At 38.4% G+C, this 17,922-nt stretch overlaps 2 protein-coding genes across 3 annotated transcripts; one reads left to right on the top strand and one right to left on the bottom strand.

Annotated features, from left to right (window-relative positions):
- Nucleotides 1-222: 222 nt before the first annotated feature.
- Nucleotides 223-9,339, top strand: LOC113666786 (filamin-A). Its single transcript, XM_027182574.2, has 3 exons — nt 223-356; nt 1,958-2,419; nt 5,962-9,339. The coding sequence occupies exons 2-3, from the start codon at nt 2,107-2,109 to the stop codon at nt 7,578-7,580; spliced, it is 1,932 nt and encodes a 643-aa protein (XP_027038375.2). The 5' UTR covers nt 223-356; nt 1,958-2,106; the 3' UTR covers nt 7,581-9,339.
- A 1,319-nt stretch (nt 9,340-10,658) lies between these two features.
- On the bottom strand, nt 10,659-17,640 carry LOC113666754 (uncharacterized). 2 transcript variants are annotated; one of them, XM_089193732.1, is made up of 8 exons: nt 17,571-17,640; nt 15,292-15,393; nt 14,879-14,983; nt 13,026-13,111; nt 12,830-12,870; nt 12,525-12,633; nt 11,766-11,909; nt 10,659-10,795 (listed from the first exon to the last, which is right to left on the bottom strand). In XM_089193732.1, coding segments are annotated over exons 2-8 (570 nt in total). In that variant the 5' UTR covers nt 15,376-15,393; nt 17,571-17,640; the 3' UTR covers nt 10,659-10,794. The 2 variants fall into 2 exon arrangements, with proteins under 2 accessions (XP_089049858.1, XP_089049859.1); XM_089193733.1 differs by lacking the exon at nt 17,571-17,640 and adding an exon at nt 16,992-17,041.
- Nucleotides 17,641-17,922: the final 282 nt, after the last annotated feature.

The raw sequence follows: 17,922 nt of genomic DNA, 5'->3' as shown, positions 1-17,922 counted from the left end.
CGATTATTTTTGCGAATAAAGGCGTGAGGGGAGTGATTGGCCAATGAAACAAGGAGCGGTTCCGGAAACAAATAAACTGCTTAATGGACGCGCGAAAATAATTACAACTGAACAAAGAAGACGAGAGATGATTAAATTATAAAGGGTTAACCTAATACAGTTATTTTGTAGAACAAAGCTTGGCAATGCACGACATTCGCATCATTTTGCCAGTAATCAAGTTAGCGATCAATAGTTTAGTTACCGCGGTTACAAAAGGCTAAAGGGATTTTTATCAAGCTTCATCTAAGTAAATAGAAATTTATGAAGACGCTGAAGAACAAACAGAAGGGAGAGAAGTTGACGCCGCGGACTTGGTATGTAAACTTATGCTTCTTTAACTGAATCTTCGGAGTGAAACAGGATCCAATATTAAGCTGGGAGCTAAAGCACCTCATTTCCTCTTAACTTTACGACAGGATCGAGTTTCGGTTTAAAGTTACGAGGCAGGGAGGTTGAACACACATGCAAGTAAAACAGAGCGGATCAGAGTGGCCAAAAGACTTAGGTATTTAACCATTTTCAAATGAAGACATTGCCAAGGCTCTAGCGAAAGATAAGTTATCGCCACTTCTGAGTTACTTGCACGCGATACGCACCTCTGAGCCGCTCTCTAAAACTAGCCCGTCTGCCTTGCATGTTGATACTGAAATCAAACATTTCCGAACGATAACGCAGGTAAACACCGACAAAAGACAGCACAAATTACTTTCTTTGTGTAATGACCTTCCCTAAGAGGATCAAAAGTGAAATCTGGGCGAAATTTTCTTTAGTAATATAGTTCTTCATCAAATGTCCAGCATTGAAGCTGTTTTTTTAACATTTTTTTAACAGCAAACTGTCCTGAAAATCCACCATATTCGTGACTAACTTTTATGTGCATAACTCAGCAAACAAGGTTGCATTTTTATGACTCTCAATTTCTTCTTCCGATCGCACTTCAAATATGTGTGATAGTTCGACGATTTGACCAAAACTTTCTTAACTATGGATATTTGAATCCGAGACTAATGTTGAACACTGATTTGCAACAATTCTGCGATGGGAAAGCATCTTGATAAAATTTGAGGTTATGCGGTTAATCTCTTGATAAATCAAGCACAACCTTACAAGTACTGTTTAACAAAATAATTTGATCGGCGGGGCGTTTCGTCGCGTTATTAGTGTCTGTCTGTTGTATACACTCAGCGATCAGCCCAAGGACAAACTTATTTTTTTGTTGCTGTCCGATAATAACGCGAGTCATCGATCGTTAAAATTTTGTCAATAAAATCAGTCTAAAATTTAAAGTTAGTATTTTGGGAATTAGTGTGTTAAAAATTTCTGAGTTCTTCCTTGATTATTTACTGGTCAAATGAAAGCCCAAGTGGTAAAATACATTTCTTGGCGTTTATAGACAGCACTTTCAATAGGTTTTACAGACGTAAATTTACCTGGTACCCCCATAAGGCCATGTAATATTCCTAAGATCTCCACCCTCCCCCCCCACCTCGTTTGTATGACGACTGACCCCCCCCTCCGTCTCCCCCTGAAATCCATGTAATTCCCGAAAAATCCTCTGGCCCCTCCCCCTACATCATAATACAGTGTGCGTTATGTTTTTAACCAATGAGAGCGTGCGTATTATCTCAGATATTTGATGATTCGCAACGCGTGACATATGCGTCTGTCACGTGTACGTCATCGTAAGTTTTAAATGAGAAAAATAAATAAGTAAATAAATAAATAGGTAACTGTGGAACAGAGGTATAAGAAATTTCAAAGAAAAAATTAATTAAAGGAAAACACAACTGAGTCTAATATATTAGTTAAAACGGAATTTCTTTTACCAGTGTACGAGGAAATCCACTAGGCTGATTGAAAATAAACACTTGGAAAGTTATATTTAGTATATCTTTTTGTTTCCACAACACACCAGTATTTACAAGATGGAACAAGACTGAACTCCGTCCGTACACGTGCGAAACAGGATCAGTTCACGACGACCATTTTCCGAAAGTCAGTGTTTTACTATCCAAAACCGATAGTAAAATACTGACCTAGCCGGAAGCGAGGTGATTGGAAAAGATGACAGCGCAAGTCACCAAGATGGCAAATGGTCGGAGTAATTCTACACCCTTAGCAACTGGATACAGAAGGGTTATTAGGAGGCGAACTCTTGCGAAATGGGCTAACATTCATCTAGAGACAGTCTGTGTATCGATACAAGACGTAACAGACCTCCACGACAGCGGAATAGCGGCGAAATTGCTGTCGGTTCTATCGGGAAGAAAGATTGCTGTGCCAATATTTCAACCCCACAGGAAGAAACGACAGGTAGTTGGTTGGAGGAATATTTGCAGTTTTTTAGAAAGTTTGGAATTCCCGGATGAAATCTCAGGTAAGAAGAAACAGCGTATTCTGTTGGTTATCTTGCGTGACAGCGAGACGAAACTGAAATATCCAAACACCATAGTGATTCTATCGGTAAATACTCTCTCGAGATTATTCCATTGATAATATTATGGCCGATCTTATTTAAAAGACCGAACACTATTTCCTGTATGTATGTAACCGGTGTCCTTCATAACGTATAACGTCTTATTTATTCTCGTGTGCGAATCGTCCTACAAATCAAGGCTTTCGCCGTTTCTTCTGTAAGAAGAGTGAACGCGTGAGACAAATAAACTTATGCATCTCTCAAGATGTTCGAGTGAAATCATCGAGCTTCTCAAATGTTGTTTTGATTGCTTCCTTGATTGAATTCTCTTGGAATATTTTTAACGCTGAATTAAGTACTTTCTTCAACGTGTCAAGGCCTGCAATTAATTTTGACAGAAACCGATAATACAAGCTAGAAACTTCCATAATTACTGTCATTTATACTAACAGTATTCACTCTCCAGTGTGTCACTCCGCGATAATTTTATCAAATCTTTTCGTCGAGAAGAGATCTATCCATGTTTTGTCTTGTATCCGTGTATCAAAACAACCCAGATCACGAGGGTGACATTTGCAAAATATAACAATATAAGAAATGCAAACATTTGTTATTGTTTCCATTCAAACAAAACAACTGATGCAACGAACGAATTAAGAAAACGGGCTTAAAGATTAAAAACTGTTCTGGTTTGACAGCTGTTATTCTCAGCTGTTTCCAGGTGAGGTTTTTTCCCCTTCACAACGATATGTCACGTAATTATTCTTTGTAACGCAAATGGTCTTCGTCACGGATATGACGCCTAATGTAACGGCTTGGGAAAGGGCCCCGACAGGGCTCAGAGAGTGAAACTGTAGATTGCAGCCGTAGAATATATGCACGAAACTTACCGCGCCTCACTCCCGGAGTTCCGCGCAGTGCGCTAACACTGTTTTGTTTATCGTTGAATTCCAACCTCAGACGACGACATCTTTTGCACGAGTCAGATAAATCTGCCCGTAGTCCATAACGCAGTCAGCTGAGCATACCGATAGAAAACACAGCTATTATTCCGATCTTGCTTTGCTAAATACATTGAGTTTTCAATTTTTTGCATTTGAATCTGTGACCAAAGCGTAGTGACAAATTCATGTTCTGACCGTCATCATTTGCAACTCGCCGGGAGGTTCTGGTCCTAATCACTTCGAGCATGATTTGAGAAAAAAAAAACCAAAAAAAAACCAAAAAAAAAAAAGAATTTTCAAAGATGAAAACCAGTCGTTTGATTATACCAAGATTCATTTAATATCCAAATTTTCAAGTAAAATGAAAGAATTCCACAGCATTTTATTCATCGTTTGCTTTTAGATCTCGCAACTTTGTTATTTACTCGTTTGAACAGGTGAAACCAGGGAAACAATAAAAACCATACCCGAGCTGAGCTGGTCATGTTCTTCGATATTTCATTAGTTTCCTTTACTGTACTTATTAAATTATTTGACTGTGTTTTGATTGCCTGGAAAATTGAAAAAAATATCTTTAGGCTTGTGCAGGAGATGGAGATGCAAGTTTGCAGTTCACGAAAGTCGCAGCAAGCGTGTTATGTTACCTGTTATACACGTAATGGAAATGTATGGAAATTATTTTCAGAATATGTATATTTGTTCCCTATGCAAATATCAAAAACGCTTTGACATCTGCATGACATGTGCTCAAAGCCATAAACTTACACCGACACTCTCTCGGTGTTTACACTTGTTCGCTCTTTCGAACGATTCTCAACATGATTTACTGCACGGGAGACTTTTAAAGCAGCAAGAAGTCGCTCCATTGGGACCTAAATGGCAAATTTTGTTTTTCATCCTCGTGGATAAACATAGGCGAGAGACGAAGCAAAATTGCAAGGTATTCTTGATGTTATTACTTTTATTTTCATTCCGTATGTATCATCTCTGTAACTGTGATATATAAAATAATTTCCATCACTCGCTCTTGTGTCGAAACTGCTTACGTCTTTGAAATTCTCGTTGTAAAGACAGCAAATAAAATTCTTTTGTCGACGGCTGCTGTTCCCTCACGGTAGGTTCAACATTTTAAAATGCAGCGAAATAAGTATTGTTTTAAAATTGTATTTCGACCGTGAACATACAGGTTTTGTTTTTGACGAAGTAGAAAATACTTATAAATTGGCTGTTTCATTTTGATATTCCATTTAACACGGAATTCAAACGAATTTATTCCGAGAAACACATAAAAAAAAAAACACAAAGGCGAATTTACAGCCACAAGTTATAAATGCGATTTTAAAATCGCATCTGCGTGAAGCTATCACACTTGATTCTGAAAATTGAGCATCAGGGATTTGCTGATAAAGCGACATTTTATTCAAATGTTTTTGTTTTGGTTCGTATGTTCTTATATCCAAGAGCAGATAAATGCGTCCTTTCATGTTGTTCTTCACGCTCAAGGCGCACAGTTTCTAAGAGCCAAAGTTTAACAAACAGACTTTCGGCGTGGTGATAATAAATTTATTAATTTCTATTTATCAGGCGAAACACAGCTTGAGTCCTCGACTTTTAAGTTCGGTTAAATTTGGTAAATATGTGATAACTCTTAGGGGAACTACAAAATTTTCGCTCTTTTGTCACTAATTTATTATTTATGTCTATCTGCGACACTTGCTTCTGGATAGCATGTCTTATGCTAATTAAACTAAGTTAGGATATATAGCCGTGTTGCCAGCTTTCTAGTTTAAACAGCACGGGCTTTAAACTTTAATGTTTTTCAGGATTTTTTCACGCAATAGAATTGTGAAACTAATTTTTTGGCTGAAATAGAAACGCCATAAATTTTTTATCTTTCTACCTGTGAATGATCGCCTTGACTGGAAATTGGCGCTCACTCCATGAAAAGGAAAACAGAGGGCTTTGATTCGAAGTTTTCAGAGTATCGTTTTCTTAACGCGAAGATGAAATTAAAAAAAAAACGGAATTTTTCAAGGTTGCAAGTATTGGATATAAACTAATTTAAACGTTCTAGGTGAATATACAAGGAAATCATACGTTTCAATAATTGATGCAACACGCCGAGTTTGGGAAAACTCGTTTGTTATAAAGAAAATATTTTGAAAGCAGTATACAGTTCTTTCTTGCGGCAACATCAACACGACAGAGTTCGACTTTGCCTAAAAGATGCTTGGAAGATTTTTCTTGTCCTGTCGTTCAGTCGATGGATCGTGTACAAAGAGGAGCTGTACGCTGTTTAAATAAAGTTTCTGGAAAGGACATGAATGATGAAATTTGACAGGTACTTGTCATTGTTACAGATCGAGTGATTTGAAAAGGAAAGAACTTCGGTTTCTGTCCAGAAAAACAAATAATGATATGCATGGTTTCTTCTCAAAAAATATGTACCTATATATGTATTTTATAATCAATGAATGATTCAGAATAAAACTGTGATGTGGTTGGCCTCATGTCCCAATTGCGATTTTTTTAGTTTTTTGTTTCATTCGCTTCCTGTAGAGCCACTTCAATTCACTCAAGGAAACATCGAGTTGCTTCTCGACTGGGTTTGGCACCTGGTGATATACTTTTTGATAACACCGCTTCAAGACATGTTTGGTCAAACACAGAGCTCGCCTAGAGAATTCATTCTGTCCTGGGTTCATGAAAAGCTTCCTACCCATAATGTCACAAATTTTGATACAGACTGGCAAAATGGCGTGCTACTCTGCGAGCTTGTAAACGCTACTCAGTCTGGACTAATCCCATCAAAGCTTTATGCAGATAAAACAAACGGTGAAGGAAACGCTAAACTTGGCATGCAAATTGCGCATGAAGCCTTCGGAATACCGCAGGTAATTTCTCCGTTTGATCTAGCGTCATCGCAAGTGGATGAGTTAAGCTTGCTGACGTACCTAGCGCTGTTTGTGAAGTACGAGAGTCTAAAACAAGGGCCTGGGAAGAAGGCGAATAGAGGTAACCCGGTAAATAAGGATGAAGAAATTGCGCATGCGTGTAAAGCATACGGTTCAGGACTGAGAGCTAGTGAACTCGGGAAAGTGGCGGAATTTGTTGTCGAGTTGAACGGTGCTAAACCCACTGATATAACCATAGCAATTGAATGCAAGCCAGTTCGAGGAGCTGTTCATGAAGACAAACCTGATCTCAGCGTGAAACCGCTGAACAGAAATACTTACTGTGTGAAGTATTTACCAACACGACCTGGAGACTACGTCATCAGTATTCTGCATTGTGGGGCTCATATATTGAGGAGTCCATTCTACTTGACAGTTCCAGAGCAAAACGGCCTCAGTTCTCTGAAGGCGCCTCTTAGAAATCAGCGGAAAGACCTTGTGGATGGAAATTCAAATAATGGACACGAAGTGTCTTCGAACAAGAACCACTCACCAACGAGTCAGAACGGCTCGCCGAGCCTGTCTTCTGACGATGAGGGCAAAAATTACCCACTTAACCCTCCCTTTCTGACAAATGGATCTATATCACCTGAACTTCCTACGAATACAGCAGAGGGACCAGGGCTTATCGCCGGGGAGGTCGGCCGTGTAGGGAGATTCAGGGTCGTAACTGATAACACAACCAAAGGCCCTTTGAGCGTCTGCATCAGCTGTCCAGCGGTTTCCATTCCAGTGCCCTACGTCAAAAGTGTGAAGAAGGGCACATTTACAGAGCATAGCGTGCTGTACATCCCCACGGAGCCTGGAGCTTACGAAGTGTTCATAAAATGGGGAGACATTTCCATCAACGGAAGCCCTTTCAAAGTCTTCATAAACAACGTGTTGGAGGACGGCGTCGGCGCGCAAATCGGAGTGAAAGACGATTTAGGCGGGCGTGGAAGAATTCGCGTGTACTACGCAGCCATGTCGACGAATCTCAAGGTGCGAAAGGACAATGAACTGTTGGAGAAGTTCTTAAAGGCAAAAGGGATTTCAAACCGATCGGATTTTGACGAGTGGATTGCGCTAGATGTGGCCATGAACAGAGCGCAAAGAGATAAAGTTTTCTCCAAAGCTGGTACTCGAAAAACACCAATGCTATTTGCTAATGATGTCTTCATCGGAGGTTATGAGGATGTTCTCATTATGGACAAGCAGGGATTGTTTGATAAGTACTTGAAGTAACTTTATATCTCGCCCAGACTGTAGCTGAAGAGGAATTCTCCATTGATGTTTCATTTTCATTTTTTGGTAAATGGTATGAATAAAAGAGAAACGCAGAGCATTTTTTGAGTCTGTGATATTCAAAATTGCCTTCAAGCTGAAGGTATCTACCAAATATTTCTTTGATGAGAAAGAAAAATAACACGATGGCAAAAATAAACAAGAAACGAAGTAGGATGGCTAAGGATGGAAAAGATTGACAGGGATTGGAAACGACTACTAAATATTAGTTTGGTAAGATAGAAAAACGCTGAAGAAACAATAATTAAGGAAGAGAAAGCAAGGATGACTTAGAATGGAGAAGATTGGACCGGATTGTTAATGACTATAAAATATTAGTTTGGTGATATATAAAAACACAGGAGATGCAAAGATAAACCAGGATGGTACAAAGATGGCTAACAATGGAGAAGATTGGACCGGATTGTTAATGACTACAAAATATTAGTTTGGTAAAAAAGAGAAACGCCAAAGGTACAATAGGTACTATAGTACAATAGGTACTATAGTACAATAGCAGGAAGGAATAAGGATGGCTGATGATGGAAAATACCGACACGAGTTGAAAATCCTAAACTTAACAAATTCAATAAGATGATTAAACGAGACGTAAAAGGATTGAGACATATCCCTCTTGTTAGAGTCGTAGAAAGTGTGAACGACCTCAGAGGGTTTTTGGACAGTCTCATTGAGTTTTCTTTTACTCGAATCCTTGAATCTCCATACTGTTATTGGAAAAGGTGTGTGTCTGTAGTTCGGACGTTTGGCCTGGTAGTTCTCGGTATGATACAGCTTTGCGATTAGATTTTGCAAATCGAATGTTTATAGCGAGTGAAAAAATTACGATTTCGTAGGAAAACAAAAATTTATTTATTTGAAGTAACGTAAACGAATTTGCTTAAAATCGTAGTTTATTTATTCTATCTTGGCTAAGCTTTAATTCGTCTTTTTGCCCATGATTCGAAAGCGTTCTGTAGGAATGCCAAGAATGACTATTTCTTAAACGCACCACGGCTTTGACCAGTTGCGTAAATGAAACACTTCCTATTGAAATTAGAAGTTGAAAAACTAATAGAACTCTGTACAAGCTCACCAAGTCAGCTGGGGTGGTGTGGGGAAAAAAAGGTGCTAAAATGTGTAATTTATTTATTGTCTGCTTAGGCGCGATTGTAATGCGTCGATCAATCCGAAGATTCAACATCTACCCCCAGGAAGCTCCCAGGCATTTGAACTTTTAAAGATTGGTTTATTCAAATTTGTTCAAACTCCCGCCCCACCGGAGCAAAATTGTTGTTCAAATTCCCCACCCAAGTGCCGGATTTGATGTTCATTTTTTTTTTGTAACAAGTGAAATCAGCGACAGTGACTTTCTACAGATTGACTTTATTTACCTTTAAACACCTCGATATTTAAAGATATGACACTTGTATTCCGCTGGAAAGACTTGACACTTCCGGTTCAAGATTGAAATTCTCTTCCACCCCCTCCAGGGCGCGGACGACGGTAAAATACCCGTATGTTGAAGCTTCGAATTGATCGGCGCATAATTCTAATATTAGACTTAATTTATTTATGGGGCGACACATCGGAGAAGATAATTTGATTTGAATTAGAATAAAAAGACAACAACGACAAGGTATGAAATAAAAAAAAAGACTATTTTAATAAGCTATTTAGATAAATGCTTAGTCGCATAAAGTTCAATAAAAGTATCATTGAAGTTGCTCGTGTTTTCTTTGTGCAAACCATATGGCTTCAGGAATTAATTGACAGAGGATCTCAATGGGATAATAAACTAACAGTAAAACGGCCAAAAAATGTAGCACCTAGGCGTGAAAATTGACCACTTATTTAAACTATAAGTCGTAAAACTAGTGAACCGTTAAAATTCTCCCTTTCCACAATATGTCATTTTGTGTTAACCGTTGGCCAGCAGTAACAGGTATACAAACAAATTTTAATACAAACTTGCTTTAAACCAATGCTAGTTCCTTTTCATATTATTATTGATATTCTCTTTTGTAACAATCGTGTTATTCAATTTTTTAGTTGCAAAGTGATGATAAATAATCTATATATCCATCTTTAGCCGTAAGTTGGTCAAAATTTCAACCGTTAGCCGTAAAAGCCATTACCCCATTAAGAGATTTGCACTCACCATTGGTGGTGAAACTTTGTTCATAAAGTAGCTTATATGGGCCGATATTAGTTTTCCCTCGTGTCACAAATCTTATGTTTTGAAGCTCTAGTTACAAATTCTAATCCTAATTAGGAAAACTTTGAGAACTGTGTTAAGCTTGTTATTTTTTGCTTGCGTCCAAAAATGGCATTTGAATCACGTGACCGTGAAGGTGTGGGGCCACGTGACATGGTCTGATAAAACTTTGTTGAAGCAGAGAAAAAAACGACTTAGCTCAATTGAAGTTGAATTAACTTTTCGTCCCGCAACAGTTTTGTGTAAAACTGGCCGTTTCTGTTGTTTAGCACCTAGGGAGACTTACTTACAGCAAGAGTCATATTTTCGTCTTCAAATTAGTGTAAAAAAACACAAGTCGGTTATTGGCTTTGTGTGCATTCACGCTTTAACCCTTTAGAGTGACCGGCTTCTAGTTTCTTCCTACAGTTTCACCCTCGGATCAAATATAAAGGTCATGAGAATAACGGCAATGATCACTATTTAAGAAACTCTTGACTGTCAAACAAATTTTACTTTTTTTTCTCCCTTTGTTCACAAAGGAAATAAGAAAAAAACAGTGTGAAGAATGTAAATACTAATTTAAGGGCGTAAAGGAAGGTGGAAACGAAATAATATAATAAGGAAAGGCAGAAAGGAACTGACGGAAGGAAAGACACTTATTTCAAACAGATGTGTCAAAATAAATCAAAGTCTTCTTCTCAGTAACGTCAATCGACGATACGTGAAAATTGACTGTGTTGGAAAGACGTACTGGTGATTACTTCACCTGGTTTATGATTATACTGTTTAATTCTCCCTACCAGCATAATGCATTACTGCGCTGTCTGGTATGGAGAATTTACGTTCGGATGTAAACAGTTGGGCAACATGTTGATACCCATCGTCTTCAAATGTACTTCTTGCTGATTATCCGTCGAATTTGATTTTTCCAGTAGTTCAAGGAATTCATGCATAGCACAGTTATGTGGCTACTTGTTACCTGCGTGGAAAGATTACATGCAGTTTAATCATCATGTGTTAAAAAATACGTTCGCAGATGAAAATTATCGTGGTTGCGCTGGATGAAACAAGAAAACGGGGAAAACATAAGCTCATGATCTCTTGCATAATAAATTTGAAAGAAACCAACTCGGATTGGATACTACCCACCCCTCCCTCTACAATAGCATGGTAGAATATTTTCGGGCATTGTTTGGCGCGCATGAGCACACGTGCTTCTTACACAGGTCCCAATAGAAATTTTTTCGACTAATCCAGAATAATGTGAAACAAAGCCAATTTAATACCGAAACTTTTTAGGTACTCATTTGCGAACTGTCCCAAAGACAGAACCTATAAAATTGGTCGGATGAGGTCAAAGCGGCAAAAGTTTATTTTTAATGCCATAAGTCATTTGCATTCGTGTCCCGGTTAAGGTTTGTATCGATGAGTTCTTGGTGCACACGAAGTGACTGTCTCGTGTCACGTGACCTGACTTACTAAATACACCGGTCAAACGTTTGCGCACGTGCGAACTTTGTAATGATTCGGGTGGCGTGCTGCTGGCTGTGGGATCCAAGTTGTCTCACACTAGTTACTAACAACTACAAAAGCCAGTAAGTCATAGTGTTTCAGAAAGGGAAACCATTTTCGGTAAGGCTCAAAACGGAATGGTAAATCACCAGAATACCAGTACTTGAATAAGGTGTGTGTCCCAACAGTGTCGGTTTTCCTTTTAACTTCTTTTTTTTCCTTTTTACAGTTTTCTTTGAACTTTTCAATTATCTTTCTCTGATTTTGCGAGACAGCGCTGACAACAGTTTCTTATTTTTTCCTCTAAATTTTGGGCGGGAAATTGGTGTGCAGGATGGGGGGGTCTGGGGTGGGGTGGCCAAAATAAATCCCCTCGCGCATGCCTGACGTTTGACCGCTATGTTGAATCGACAGCTGTGTCCGCTATGTTGACTTACTAAAATCTTGATCCAATTTGAGCAGCATGTGCCGTACGTGCTTCCTTTCTGACGCGAATTTCTTGCGCCCAGGACTCGTTTTCCCTCCGCAGGCCGTCGATTTCATTCACAAGAGAAATTACTCGCCCCTGATGATCGCGCAATCTACAACAGATTTAAGACAATATTCATAGGATTAGACGTTCAATTTTAACCTTCAAAGAATCAAAAAACGTAAAAGCAGAGAACTATATCAGAGTATTTTCATGCACGCCATAATTTTGATCATCACGCAGCATAGCTCTTTTTCGTGACGTTCCGTGATGCGTGACTCTTACTAATAAGTTACGCTTTCTCCTAATTTCTCCGTTACAAGTCACGCCATAGTGCTCGCCTTTTGTAGTTAATCGTAAGCTTTGTGATACGTGATTCGTGATTATGAAGAAAGATTCTGTAAACATTTTAGCAACCGGTTTTTTTCTTGCAATTTGTTTAGAAACGAGGGTTAAGGAAAGGAAGAGAATCTGGTAGATAATAATGTTGCATGACAATAATGAAGCTGGACCGTACAATGAAGTAGAGCAGGTTTGTGTCAAGGGTTTTCGTGGGGTAAATTACAGGGAGAAAAAATTACCTTTGTTGACAAGTAAGCTTGTTGCTTTTCACGTTTCAGTAGAACCGAAGGATAAGAAAATTGGAACATTGGAAAATGGAAAAAGTGGAAGAATGAGAAAAATGGGGGAAATGGGATATGGGAAAATAATTTCCACGTAGAGTTACCTCTCTACTTGTCTTCTCAACTGGGCATTTCCTTGCCGCTCTCGTTCCAGTTCATCGAACAGCAGGTGCGAACGTCTCCTCAATTTAAACATTTCCTCGGAATCTTCCCCTACAAGAAGCAGCGATTTACTAAGCCCTGCCGTAAACAAATACTAGCTAGACTGATGTGCATGTAACAGGTGATGATCACAGAGAAAGTGTTGAGACAATGTTATCCTGACTGAACTCTTAATTCATGAAAAGAATCTACGAGGGATTCAGAGCACCTAGTTAAGAGAATTTAGCGTTGCAGGGTCTATACTTACGGTAAATCCTTGATGGTCTTGTAAACTCAAATGCATTCCGCCTTAGAAACAAAAATAGAAAAAGATCTATGGATTTTGTTTGTTGTATACCTAGTGATGCAGTTAAACTGGGTAACAAATAAACTTGGCCGGTAATAAACAAGCAGAAATCAGTTGCTCTCTCTCTTCCCCGCCGTAGCCACAATTTTTTAATTACCTCTTTGTGTTATCTACCACTGGTGGTTGAGACCACGTGACTGTAGGGGAGCCCGCAGCACGTGGAGAGATTGGACGAGGATATGTCTGTCAATCAATCAATCAATTAGTTAGTAAGGTCATAAACTAGAAAACTGTTATAATTTTATGTGCAGGTCGATGATTGGTGTCTAAAAACACAAGCAGACTTTGAGCAACCCGTGACGTTAGATTTAGATAATCGAAGCCACGAATTTCTAGCGTAACATCCTGCTTTCCGAAGTAATAATCATAATGCAATTTAAGCACATGTAAGTAAAATAATTAGTAACCGTGATAAAAAATGTACATGACGAGCGTATTTTTAGAGAAGACGAATGAGCACACAAAATACTTATTTCATGTGATTGTGAGCATGATCTGTTTAAACTGTATTGTTGCTGACTGATCTCAATTAAGTGTCGAAAGTAATCCAAGATTGCATTAGTTTTGCTGCATACAGTGCGGTCTTTCACTGGTCCCGAAAATTGCCTCCACACATCCTTCCGGTCAAAGCGGCAAACTAAAACTAGAACTAATCACGACCTGGTCGCCGCGTTTTCCCGCGCTTAACGCAGGTGCCTTATTTTTACTTGATTTTTTTATATGCTCGTTATGATTTTTTCTTTTCTTTGATTGGCCATTGTGATTACTTTGGGTTTTTTTTTTCCTTTTCTCTGATTGGCCATTGTGATTACTTTGGTTTTTTTTTTCCTTTTCTCTGATTGGCCATTGTGATTACTTTGGTTTTTTTTTCCTTTTCTCTGATTGGCCATTGTGATTACTTTAGTTTTTTTTTCCTTTTCTCTGATTGGCCATTGTGATTACTTTGGTTTTTTTTTCCTTTTCTCTGATTGGCCATTGTGATTACTTTGGTTTTTTTTCCTTTTCTCTGATTGGCCATTGTGATTACTTTGGTTTTTTTTCCTTTTCTCTGATTGGCCATTGTGATTACTTTGGTTTTTTTTTCCCTTTTCTCTGATTGGCCATTGTGATTACTTTGGTTTTTTTTTCCTTTTCTCTGATTGGCCATTGTGATTACTTTGGTTTTTTTTTTCCTTTTCTCTGATTGGCCATTGTGATTACTTTGGTTTTTTTTTTCCTTTTCTCTGATTGGCCATTGTGATTACTTTTGTTTTTTTTTCCTTTTCTCTGATTGGCCATTGTGATTACTTTGGTTTTTTTTTTCCTTTTCTCTGATTGGCCATTGTGATTACTTTGGTTTTTTTTTTTTCCTTTTCTCTGATTGGCCATTGTGATTACTTTGGTTTTTTTTCCTTTTCTCTGATTGGCCATTGTGATTACTTTGGTTTTTTTTTCCTTTTCTCTGATTGGCCATTGTGATTACTTTGGTTTTTTTCCTTTTCTCTGATTGGCCATTGTGATTACTTTGGTTTTTTTTTTCCTTTTCTCTGATTGGCCATTGTGATTACTTTGGTTTTTTTTTTCCTTTTCTCTGATTGGCCATTGTGATTACTTTGGTTTTTTTTTCCTTTTCTCTGATTGGCCATTGTGATTACTTTGGTTTTTTTTTTTTCCTTTTCTCTGATTGGCCATTGTGATTACTTTGGTTTTTTTTTCCTTTTCTCTGATTGGCCATTGTGATTACTTTGGTTTTTTTTTCCTTTTCTCTGATTGGCCATTGTGATTACTTTGGTTTTTTTTTTCCTTTTCTCTGATTGGCCATTGAGATTACTTTTGGTTTTACTTCTCTAAATCGAGAAACGCTTTATCAAAGTAATGTCATTATTGAAATTTGTGATGCAGAATTTGAATATATAAAGATCCTGCCTTTCTTACAGGGTTGCTGAGCGATCGGAAGTAGACTTCACTTACAAGGCAGGCGGTCTGAATTGAGCGCCTGATGTTGGTACGGTACTGGTTGATTTCTTCACTTTCCGACAGGTGGTGTCGTCCGCATGATCCAGTTTGTGCGGCATTCTAAAGAGTAAGAAGGGTATAAACAATATTAGTTATAAAACTTCGTGCTCTGTTCTGAATTCTGAAAATTCATGCGTAACTGATATGCGTTGTTGGCGTTCAACGGGAGTTCATCCCTTCAAATTCCTCTTCCCTTAGTAACCGCGACAGACAAGGAACGTTTTAACACGATGGCAATTGTTGCGCGCGTCAAATAGTTCAACCAATTTTATCAGGCACATGATAATTTCCAGTCGACCAATACTATGAATTTACTGAACAGCATCAAGTGTTTTTGGCAAACGTCCTATATTGTTCGATGCACTGACCTCATTAGCCGTTTTTTCGAAAAGAGATCCTCTCCAGCCTTTACGTCTACTGTTATAAGCTAAAGTTTGCCACCGACTCGCCATGATAAAAAGGCAAAATAACTGTAACCAAAAACAAAAACAAAAACAAAAAACATATCACTGAATATATCAATAAGAGATAAACGAATCCCTTAACAGAAATCACATTTAGATTGGCGAAGAGGAGGCTCTCCTGCCTCCACTAGTTCAGAACTACATTTCTGCCAGCCAGCGCCAACCTCGAAACACGCGTGGCTCTCGCGAGAGCTCTTACGTGCAAGCTCTCCACATCAAATACTCTTCGATGAGATGATTAGATATCTATGAACAAAGCAAGTTCATGGTCTCACTAACCAACGATTGTTCGGTAAGTCACTGGGTCGACAAATGGACTGTGAAAGCAAAGCGTGCGAGTTTCGAATCCTCGGGGGTACTTGGATTTGACATTCGCCCTTCGACTAGATTCATTTTTTTTTTCAAGGATAAAATATTATAGATATAATAAATTGAGACAATTTCCCTTGTCTCCTTCACCAAGAGACTATCTTGCTGCCGCTAATTAATCCAGTGTAAGAGGCATGTTCATAAGGAATGGACGTGAGTTTCCAGAATATTAGGAAAACAGTTGATTCAAGTCAAAATTGCGATGATCATGAAGAGACCTAAAAATCGTGAAAAGGATCGAATTTTAGATTTTAGTCACACGCCAATTTCTTTAATTAGACAAGTTTCCAATACGACATTAATACTTTCTTCCAAATCAAAGTCGCTGCTCGCGAAAATACGCTAATGAAATCAAGTAACAGAAAATTTGAGCGGTTTTAAATTGGGGATAATTTTCAGCGATATGAGTCATTATTCTATGTCTTTAACTCAACTAAGAAATACTTGGGAGCGGCTCATTCGAAAAGGAAGTCAACAGATCGGTTCAAACATAGGCATGCTTCTCTTATAGAGTTTTTTTTTCGACCGGGTGGGTCGAGGTGAGACACGGTAATGACCATTGAATGACGAGACCAAACAACAGTTGCGAAGGAGACGCCGCTTCCTGCTGTTCCTCCGTCAGAGAAAAAAATCAAAGCAGTTAATTGCCTTAAAAATATAATTTCATGTAATATCACCACGGAAAGCAAATTGAAATTCTATTTCATCTAAAATAGGCCCTAACCAACGACCTGTTGCGATCTCCATTCTTTGAATAAGCGAAGATACACTGAAAAGAAGGAGGCTCCTTTTTTGGTTGTTGCCGATCTGTACTTTGCTCCTTTCTGGTTCTTTACAAGGAATTACAACGCATCGGAGTTAAGTTCAAAGTAGCTAAAAGCAAATTTAATTGGTAGAAAATGCCAAAAAAATAAAAATCTATGCGATTTTTTTTTAGTTGGTTCATGTGGGTTGTGCGGTTATAATACGTGATAAAATGCAGAGTTTTTTACATGGAATGACACCTAATGGAGCGAAGTCTAAATGGCGAAATGGAATTTAACTGGTGGATAAAATTCAAGCGCGTGCATGCCCAACGTTATGTAATGTAATGAGTGGGCGTGTTTGGTCATAGCACGAGATGGAATAAAAGTTGTCTGGCTGGGTCGCAGTGAGTAAAGGAGCGGTTAAAAACACCTGTTAACTTAAATGATACAAAAAAATGATACAAATGATACAAAAAATGACTTGCCAACCTTTCTAATCCTGATGTATCTCGAACTAAAGCGACGGGATTCTCACAAAGACCTCATACCATTATGCTTACAAAATGAGCCTACAGTTTCTGGTTAATGTCACTCTTGATTCCGTGACATCATAGGAAAGAGAAGCGCTCTGATTGGTGCGAGATATCCCATTACTGTGATGTGATTGGTGCGAGATACAAACCTTAATGCGGCGATCTGTTTGGTGCAAGATACATACCCTAATGCGATTATCTCATAGGTGCGAGGAACATACCACTCAATACCCTAACGTAGAGTTCTTTTTCTATTTTTTTGGGTTGTTTAACCCAAAAAGCCATCACCGTGTTTTTTTTCTCATACATGTAAAGAACCTCCTTAAAAATCTTTGCATCACTCACGATAATTTTCTTGAAAATATATATGTATTTCTATATAGAACCTCCAGTAACAAACTGGCTAGTTTAACGAGTAAGTTTTTCGGGCGAGGAAAACGCAATTATGTTCCCACTGCTCGACCGACTGAAATCAGTGTCAATCTTCGGTGTAAAAATCAACCTATTATAGAAGATGTGAATAAAAATCAATTACCTTGGCTTGAACTTTAACAGAAGAAGCAAAATTTCTCTTTGGTTTTGTGGGAACAAATATCGATGCGTTAAGTCCGCTAGATACTTGAATACTGCTACGCCAGGAGAAGGTGCCACTCAGTTTAAGGGAAAATACGTCAGTACCTCGTCACCTGGCAGAAACTATCACACATTTGAACAATGTAGTTTGACGTCAAATAGGCATCTCATTTCGGAGTTCATTAAGTAAAAGAGAAATGCCGATTACCGGAAAGACAGTTAGTTTCTGATTGGCTATTAATGATGCATTACGTGGACAGCAATACATGTATGACTCGTCCCCAATCTTCTCTCCCACTACAACAATATACTAG

The sequence above is a fragment of the Pocillopora damicornis genome, chromosome 14 (genome assembly GCF_964200805.1).
Source record: "Pocillopora damicornis chromosome 14, jaPocDami1.2, whole genome shotgun sequence".
Classification (NCBI taxonomy): domain Eukaryota; kingdom Metazoa; phylum Cnidaria; class Anthozoa; order Scleractinia; family Pocilloporidae; genus Pocillopora; species Pocillopora damicornis.
The sequence above is the reverse complement of the archived record's forward strand: the minus strand, read 5'-3'. Positions and strand labels throughout refer to the sequence as shown.

What these genes read in the sequence shown, in the direction of transcription:
- LOC113666754 (XM_089193732.1), bottom strand. Translation starts at nt 15,375, where the DNA reads ATGGCGAGTCGGTGGCAAACTTTAGCTTATAACAGTAGACGTAAAGGC. An exon ending in CAATTCAGACCGCCTGCCTT is followed by an intron (nt 13,112 to 14,878) that starts GTAAGTGAAGTC and finishes ATTGATTGACAG; the next exon opens with ACATATCCTCGTCCAATCTC. An exon ending in GTGGTAGATAACACAAAGAG is followed by an intron (nt 12,871 to 13,025) that starts GTAATTAAAAAA and finishes TTTGTTTCTAAG; the next exon opens with GCGGAATGCATTTGAGTTTA.
- LOC113666786 (XM_027182574.2), top strand. Translation starts at nt 2,107, where the DNA reads ATGACAGCGCAAGTCACCAAGATGGCAAATGGTCGGAGTAATTCTACA. An exon ending in ATTCCCGGATGAAATCTCAG is followed by an intron (nt 2,420 to 5,961) that starts GTAAGAAGAAAC and finishes CGCTTCCTGTAG; the next exon opens with AGCCACTTCAATTCACTCAA.